The sequence below is a fragment of the Macadamia integrifolia genome, chromosome 8 (assembly GCF_013358625.1).
Source record: "Macadamia integrifolia cultivar HAES 741 chromosome 8, SCU_Mint_v3, whole genome shotgun sequence".
In the NCBI taxonomy this organism is placed as follows: Eukaryota; Viridiplantae; Streptophyta; class Magnoliopsida; order Proteales; family Proteaceae; genus Macadamia; species Macadamia integrifolia.
Window position 1 is genome coordinate 14110978 of NC_056564.1, and position 8728 is coordinate 14119705.

Genomic DNA, 8728 nt, shown 5'->3' on the forward strand with positions numbered 1-8728 from the left:
AAAGGGAGAGCTTGCCGTAGGATGAAGAAGAAAGAAGAAGGAAAAAAAAAAGGTTAGAGCTCTGAGCTCTCACCGTATGATGAAGAAAGAAGGGAGAAGAAAGAAGGGAGAAGAAAGAAGAAGAAGAAAAAAAACCAGCTCTCACCAGTCACCGTAGCATGAAGAATGAAGAAGAAAGAAGATGAGAAGAAAAAAATACAACATACCTGGAGAGGGGGGTACGAAGCTTCGCCGGAGGTCGCTGGAGAAGAATCCTTGTCGCCGTAGTAAGAATCGAAGGAGGAAGGCTCGTTGTCGGCTAGTAAACCCTTGAGAAACCCTTGCGATTTGTGAATGTGAAATTGTGAATCGTGTTATTCTTTTAGTTGAGTTTTAGACTTTAGTTTTAATAGCCTTGATCCCATGCATCTCAAGTGTATTCTTCTTCATACACTTGCCAATCACGAAATAATATTTGGAATCTATGTAAATCAGTTTTAAAAATCAAGTTATTTTTAAAATGTACATAAGGCTTTGACATAAGGCGTCGTAAGGCGCATAAAACGACGCCTTATAGCGCCTTATGTTGGGAAACATGTCCACACTCCTTGCCATGTTTTGGTGTTAACAAACAAACATACATCTTTAACTTGATTGTTAAAGTGTGATTAGCTTGAAGAAACCCTTAGAAGATCGAAGGTCGAATCAAGACATGAAGCTAAGCTTAAAGACATGAAATAGCAAACAAGAAGGAAAGAAGATGAAGGGCCAAAGAATGGAAGATTCAAGTGAAGAAGAAGATCACTAGGATAGATTAAGTTATTTACAATGTAATTTGTAATTTCCACCTACTTATATGCACTCACCTCATGCATGTGCATTACATCATATTAGAATGACCATAGAGCATGCCTTGACTAGGTATAGAAAGTCACTAAGTGGCGTGGAACACACAGTAACTTGACTTAAGGGTATTTTAGGGAATCTTAAGATTAGTATTAGGAGATAAATCCCTCATAGAAACTGTAGGAAATTGAGTTGTGATTCTAACGCAACTGTACTTAGATCATTCTGAAGTCGGACCAAAAAGTTATGGTCAAAACACTGGTGACTGGTCAGTATGACAGAGCATGTCATGTTGGCGGTCGACCGGCTGGAAGCCCCGGTCGACCGGAACCACCCGAGACCATAGGCGGTCGACCGTCTGGAAGCCCCGGTCAACCGGACCTTTCCGAGACCATAGGCGGTCGACCGGCTGAAAGTCCCGGTCGACCGGTGCCTGTCTGGAAGTACTCCAACGGCTATTTTTTTCCTACAACGGCTCTTGGCGGTCGACCGGCTACCGATGGCGGTCGACCGGTAGACCCAGAATGTCCGTTAGAGCTTGATTCCCTGCCTAAAATGCTTCACTAAGTTCACCTATAAATACCCTAATCACTCTTAATTAATTATTCATTAAGAAAGAGCTTTAAGAGCATTGTTGCAAGCATTAGAGAAGATTATTTTCTACTTGAGTTATTCTATCACACAAATCCCAAACAAGAGGCTCAAGTCTCAATCAAAGTCCTCTACTCTCTCCTGTGCAAGTCAAAGCCATAAGAGAGGACTTTACAAAAGGTGCATCACTGATCATTATTCATTTTCATTTGCACCACACTTGAGGTATTCCTCTTATTCCACTATTTCTTATTTTCTGTTTTTACAATTCTGGACTGTACTTAGGATTGTAAGGATACTCTTATCCTAAAAAGAGAAAGGTCTCTCTCTACCTCTTAAAGAGATTGTGAAGGCGTCTCTCTGCCTGGAAAGGAGATTTGTAAGGATATTCTTATCCGTAAAAAGATTGTAAAGGTTTCTTCCCTACCTACTGTACTGAAAGGGAAAACTAGTGGAATACCTTACAAGAAGATTCTTGTAGGGAGTGGACTAGACTCAAATTGAGTTGAACCACTATAAATCTTGTGTTGTGGGTGTTGTTATTTTATTTATTCAGCATCGCTTTTAACTTATAGTCACACTTGTGACCTATACATCGAAAAGAGTTAAATTCCATTAGTATAACCTATTCACCCCCCCTCTAGGTTATTTCACCTTATTGGTTAAGGCGGTTGCCTTATGAACTACAACTAAAGCGGCCTACTGCCTTAGCTCCTAGGCGTCGCCTTACCAACGCCTTGCCGATGCCTTAATAATTATGCTTTTAACAAATACAACCAAGTTAACCGAGAATAATAGCCCACCAAGGTAACAACATAAGAAAAATCAAACCTAGTCTTAATGCGACATGGACCCCGAATATAAAAATGTGCTAAAAAGAACAAGGACTAACTCTTTGAGACCTTACAAGAATAAAAAGCAGTGTGATGATGCTTGTCAAGTTCTCAAGTCTCACACTCAATACGCGAAATAGATTTGCAACTGGGAACCATTTGCTGAATTTCAAAGAGTGACAATGATTGGCGGAGGGGATGAGGAGGGTAGATTATACTATCTTGATGATGGTTCCTCTTCTACAATTGTTTTTGTTACTCTTGTGGTGCTTCTCCTCTTTGTTGGCATTATCGGATGGTACCATAGTTGTCACGGCATCAAATCGATCCAAGGCGGTGGAGGGGTGGCTAATCGATTTGGCGATGAATTGCCCGTTATGGCGTTGCCATGGCGGTCGAATCGCCCATGTGTCATTTTTTATTTTCCCTATTTTCTAAAGTTATTTAGTATGCTACTTTTTTATTTCTCCTATTTTCTAAAGTTATTTAGCATGTTACAAGCCTACAATATATATCCTATAACATATAAAACCAACATTAAGCAACATCAAATCATCAAAAATCAACATAGCCCTATCAAAATCACTCTGCATTTTACAAAAAATCGACCGCCTAGTGAATCAGGTGTGACCTGGCGTCCATAGCGGTGCCATGGCGACGCCTATCAACCAATGGCGACCGCCATTTGTGAGTCACGTAAATCATAGCACTGCCATGAACTTCTTTTTCCGTCAGGACGCCAAATCGCCGCCTTGGTGACGCCTAGGCGACGCCATGACAACTATGGATGGTACACTTATCTCGTTCCAGGTTTCAGCACATGGTCACAGTTTCAAATATATTTTTATTACGCTTATCATGGATGAGTTGACCGAGAGCATTCTAGAAGAGGTCCCTTGGTGTATGCTCATTGTCGATGATATCATTTTAGTGGATGTGACTAAAACAGAGATTAATGCTAAATTAGAGTTATAGAGATCAACCTTAGAAATGAAAGGTTTTAAAATTCATAAATCGAATACAGAGTGTGTGATGTGTAACTTTAGCCACCCTATGGTGGATAATGAAATGGTGACGATTGAGAAGAGATATTTCACAAAGTGACTATTTTAGATATTTGGGGTCAACCATAAATGAAGAAGGTGACATAGAGGATGATGTTTCATCGGATGGATGAAGTGGAGAGATGTATCTGGAATGTTGTGTGACCGGCGTATCCCTTTAAAGCTTAAAGGAAAAATCTATTGGAGTATAGGACTATTGTGCGTTCAGCTATGATGTGTGGAGCGGAATGTTGTGTAATTAAAAAGTGTGATATAGAGAAGCTCTTTGAATAGAGATGAAGATGTTAAGATGGATGTGTGGCAAAACTAGGAAGGATAAGATAAGAAATGAGCATATTAGGCTGATTTGGGAGTTTTCCTGATCAACGACAAGCTTTGCAAAGTCGTTTGAGCTGGTATGGTCATGTTCAAAAGAGACTTGAGGACGCCTCATTAAGGAGTGACCTAATTTAGATTGAAGGTGTTAAAAGAGCTAGGGACAAGCCTAAAATGACCTACGTGAAGTGGTGAGGAATGACATGCATAGTCTCTGTCTTGTCCCAAGCATGACCTTGAATAGAGCCTATTGGAGGGAAAGGATTTATGTAGCCGACCCCATAGTTGAGATTCTCCTGACTTGGTGTGCTGTGCCTCTTTCCTCTTACTTTCATATTTCTTTTCTCATCTCTTCCTTTCCCTTTCTATTTTGACTTTTTTTTCCTATTTTGTTTTGTATGGATTCATGTACCCGACCCTATTAAGCTGGGATAAGGCTTGAGTATGCTGTTGTAGTGTGAAGTTTGTTAGCTTAGCAAACATCATTATACCTCCTTCCCTTTGCTAGATGTTTCTAGGACCCCATCTTTGTTTTCTTTAGTACATTCTGATATTTAGGGTTTGTATCCAATTAAAAATTCGGTTTAGTTTTTATTATTTTGTTTCTTTTTGTGGATGTTCACTATCGATTGACTTGGTTTTATTTATTACCGTTATGAGTTCTCGTCTGTTTTCAAACAGTTTTTTAAATGAAATGAAAACTTGGTTGTGTTTGTTTCAGAACCTTATGTTTGATAATGCTTTGAATATACTTAATGTGAGCTTTTGATATTTTGTTCTTCGCATGAATTATTCATTTGACTAGTTGTTTATATTCCCTTCAATAGAATGGTGTCGCTGAACGAAATAAGCTACATTTATTGGATTTTTTCAATCATTATTATTTCGTATGAATATACTTCAATTTTATTGGAGGATGTCGGTTTAATTGCATATATCTTATTAATCACCTGCCTCTATTCTTCCAAATCAATCACCCATTTTGATTGTTTTTCCTAATTCTCCGTTTTATTTATCACCTCAGGTTTTTGGCTAAACTTGTTTTATTTATAATCTTTTCCGTTGCATTGATAAACTCTCTCCTTTTGCAATTATATATATTTTTCTTAGGTATTCACGTAGTCTAAAAGGTTACCAATGCTATGATCCTATCTCTCGCCATGATTTGTCTATGCGTATGTTACCTTTTTTTGAAAATATTCAATATATATATTTTTTTGTGAGGATCGTGTATTGGAAGCTTAATCCTTTAGTTCTCCTCCTATTCTTGCATTCATTCCTCTTATAGATGCTCCTCCTCGATTTTGGCCTACACCTCTTCAGGTGTGCAAGTGTTGTCCTAAAAGGCTAAAACATCTACACAGTTTGCTGATCCTTCCTCAACATTACTCTCTACATGGTCCAAATCTTTGTCTGGGATTCCTTCACATCTATCTCTGACCATTGCCTTCCTATAGCCCAACAAAAAAGTATTTTTAAAGCACTAAAAAAAATCCTTAGTTACGTATCCTATTGCTCAGTTTGTTTTATTTTTCATCTTCCTTCTTCACTTCGTAATTTTTTCTTGTCCTTGTTTGTGCACTCTATTCCTAAACTTATCAAGAAGCATCGTCTCATTCTGGGTGAAAATCCGCTATGAAGGTTGCATATGTTGATGACATTATCAGCTCTGGTAGTTGATTTAGTAAGTATTGTAGATGTCAAGGTTTGCTTACAACAGAATTTTTCAGATGAAGGATTTGGGTGCTTAGATATTTTCTGGTAATTGAAGTTCGCAGCAAGAAAGGTATTAGTCTGTCTCAAAGGAATAAAGTCCTAGATCTTCTTTCTGAGACTGGTATGTTAGGTTCTAAACATGTAGATATCCCCATGGATCCTCATCTCAAACTTCATTCTCGTGTGGATAAGTAGTTTGTGGACAAACGTGGTATAGAAGATTGGTTGGTAAACTCATTTATCTTAGTGTCAATGAACTTGTTATATCCTTTGTTGCTGGTGTTATTCGTCAGTTGACACAGTTCACGGATAAATTTAAGAAACCTTATTCGGAGGCAGTATATTGTATATTGAGATATCTTAATGGTGCTCTAGGAAAAGGTTTTATTTATAAAACTCATAATCATATTGACATGGTTCATAATATAAGGTCAACTACTAGTTACTGACTTACTACACATTTATTTTTTGGGTGATAATTTAGTTAATTGGAGGAGTAAGAAAAAGATTACAACATACTTGTCAATGTTGCACTCGAGCGTCTTTTGACAGTCTAGCCCATGTAGGTTTTAAGAATATCATAACTAGGCTCAATTATATGTCACCATAAGCAGCCAAGCATAGTGGTTGCTCAAGCAAAGCAATAGAGTTTGCTTCAAAGCGTTCCAGTAGTGCTTAACACAAGGAAATAGTTACCAGAGTTTGATTACACACAAGCGTTGCCTAAGCGTTTCCTACGCACCACCTCTTTCTTGGGTCCAAGGCAATAACATGCCCCTCGTTGTCACTTCATGATTTTACGTTGATTTATGTTTATCACTTTATTTTTTTATGAATATGCTTGTATTATATTCTATACTTTATTTATTTATTTTTGGGTGAATAATAAATTCATTACCAAGGAGGAAGAAAAAGAGGGAATATATTGATATACAACCCCTAGGGGCAAACAAAAGAAAAAAATTAAAGGGTATGTTGAAGGGCAAAAAAAGAAGAGGGGGGGGGGGACCCAAGGAGGCCATGATAAGCCTGCTATACTTTATTTATTATATGTTTATTTTCTCGTTTTAGTTCATTACTAGCAATAATTATATCTTATTTCATTGATATGGCTTTGATGTTGCATATAAGCATAATATATAAAAAAAAAATATTACTTGCTATATTACATATGATTGGATATTGCATGTTAAAGGTGCCTAATAGCCTAGGTGCCCCTCCAACACCTTGGGTTGTCTAGTCGCCTTGACAACTATGGACTACAGTGGCTAGATCTAATGCGAAAGCTGAGTACAAAACTGACTCATACTACATTAGTTGAAAGTCAGTGCTTTCCCCTGTACGTGAAAGTTAGTAGGGCTTGGCTAGATCTAATGCGAAAGCTGAGTACAAAACTGACTCATACTACATTTAAGTTGAAAGTCAGTGCTTTCCCCTGTATGTGAAAGTTAATAGGGGTCATGATTGTAAAAAAAAGGAAGGGAATGGTATCGTCCATGACTGATCCCCGATCCTGACTTTTCCGATCCCGTTCCTGTATGGTCCAAGGGTAGAATAGTAAAAAACAAATTTTCTTTTAAACAGGTAGATCTGTCCGATATGGTCCGGTCCAGACTGTTCCAGAATGGTATCGGAACGGTTTTGGCCTTGACCGTTCCCGTGATTTAGAGCCTTGATAGGAGTACAGAAATTGCAATATTAACTACCATTTTACCTTATGCTGCAGTATTGTATTGGTCTCATTTTCTTTTTGTTTTGATTTGCACAGTTGGCTATACTAGACATCAAGCTGAAGCTTGATTTTCGAATTAAGCCTGATGTCTTCAATGTATTTGATATTTATTGTGAGCTGGTCCTGATCTTTATATAATATGTAATATTCTTCTGACTAATCTTTATCTCTTCTAGCGAAGTTTTTGGTGCTATGTTTTTGTGGTTCTTATGCTGTCTTTAGTTAAAGAATGGATTCTAGAATACAATTGAGTATTCTGTAAAGATGTATTAGGAGTAACAAACTCAACCTTTTCTTATTTTTGAGTACAGTTTTCAAATTTACTATTCTAAATGTATTTCTAGAACGTATACCCACAGATGCCTTTTCTGGTCTTCTTTATGTTTTCTATCTGTTATTTATAGCTTACATATTTGAAGTGGTAGTCTCAGGGAAAAAGGCTCCAACTTCGACAGATGATCATAAGTCCGATGATGATGAAAATTTCGATGAGTTTCTTGAAGGAATGTTTCCCTGATTTTAGCTTTAATGGTATGTTCCATCTGAAAATATCATCTACACTCAATACTCAACAGATCCATGTAAAATACAGAATTCTCCTAATGATTATTTCAGTTCAATAGTTGGGAAAAGTTGGATCAGCTAAGAAAAAAATTCACCTCTAGATGCCGGGCTTCTAAGTGGTGGAAAATTATGTGATATATAAGCTTATGTAAGTCAGTGTAATGCATGAGGCCATAATCAGAAATTAGGAGAGAGAGGATGGCACATACCATCCAATGGCAGTAATGTTCTTAATGATCTTTGGTCATTCATGGTCTTTAAAACCATTCCGGACCTGGCAAACTGGTAAGAGGCTGGTTCAGGTTTTCTTCCCCCAGATTTGTTTCCAGTTCTTGGGTGGTTTTGGGCATTTAGCCGGAACTGAAAAGGAGGGTGGCGGTCCGACCATCTGGCTTTGAAGTCTTATGAGATCATTATTTTCTCTGATGGCAATGTTGGAGTGGAGATTAGGTGGTTTAGAAGGTTGAAGAATGGAGTCTTGAGAAGTGGGGCATGCTCAAGAGCAGACCTGAGTGCATTTTTTGTTTTTCTCTGCCCTGCCCTGAGTCTGTCTGCCCGAAGATAAATGGTCTATTGATTCCTCATTCTGAACAACCCTTGCTAGTGGATCCCATCTTGAAATCCTCACAAAATGACATCTTCTTGGGTAGAAATTATAGCTTACTTGAATGACTTTCACCCTCTTAAAATAACCTATTTTTTGAGAGATTTGTCAATGTAATTCTTGGCTGTTCTGAGATGTAATGAGTCCAGATCAGCTCCTCGTACGTGAAGGCAACGACGACATGCATCATTTTGCATCACATGCCCCTCTATACCATTTAGAGTGTTCAAATAGGAGCATTGTGAAAGAAAAGGGACACATGTCATGAAACCATATGTGAAGAGTTGTTACTCTCAATGTATGGGGAGGTGATCCGGACTCTGATCAGGCTTCTATTTCACTAGTGAAAAGTATTGTTGTATTCAGAGCAATAAAGAGAAACAAACCTCGTCTTGGATGAGCTGCCTAATGATTTGACAAATTTAGGTACCTTGCGCAGGTTTGCCTGGCAATTGGCTAGGTTTTATGGGCTTTGGGTATTCAA

General features: G+C 38.0%; 1 protein-coding gene across 3 annotated transcripts in view; it reads left to right on the top strand.

Moving 5' to 3' along the window:
- LOC122086005 (protein FRA10AC1) overlaps positions 1 to 7740 on the top strand; it is a 38752-nt gene extending 31012 nt beyond the window's left edge. Inside the window, exon 11 of one of the 3 annotated variants that reach the window (XM_042654661.1) lies at positions 7496 to 7740. In XM_042654661.1, coding sequence (XP_042510595.1) covers positions 7496 to 7593 — 98 coding nt within the window. In that variant the 3' untranslated portion in view covers positions 7594 to 7740. The remainder of the gene's footprint in view (positions 1 to 7495) is intronic. The other 2 variants (XM_042654663.1, XM_042654664.1) reach the window with 2 other exon arrangements.
- The last annotated feature ends 988 nt before the right edge of the window (positions 7741 to 8728 follow it).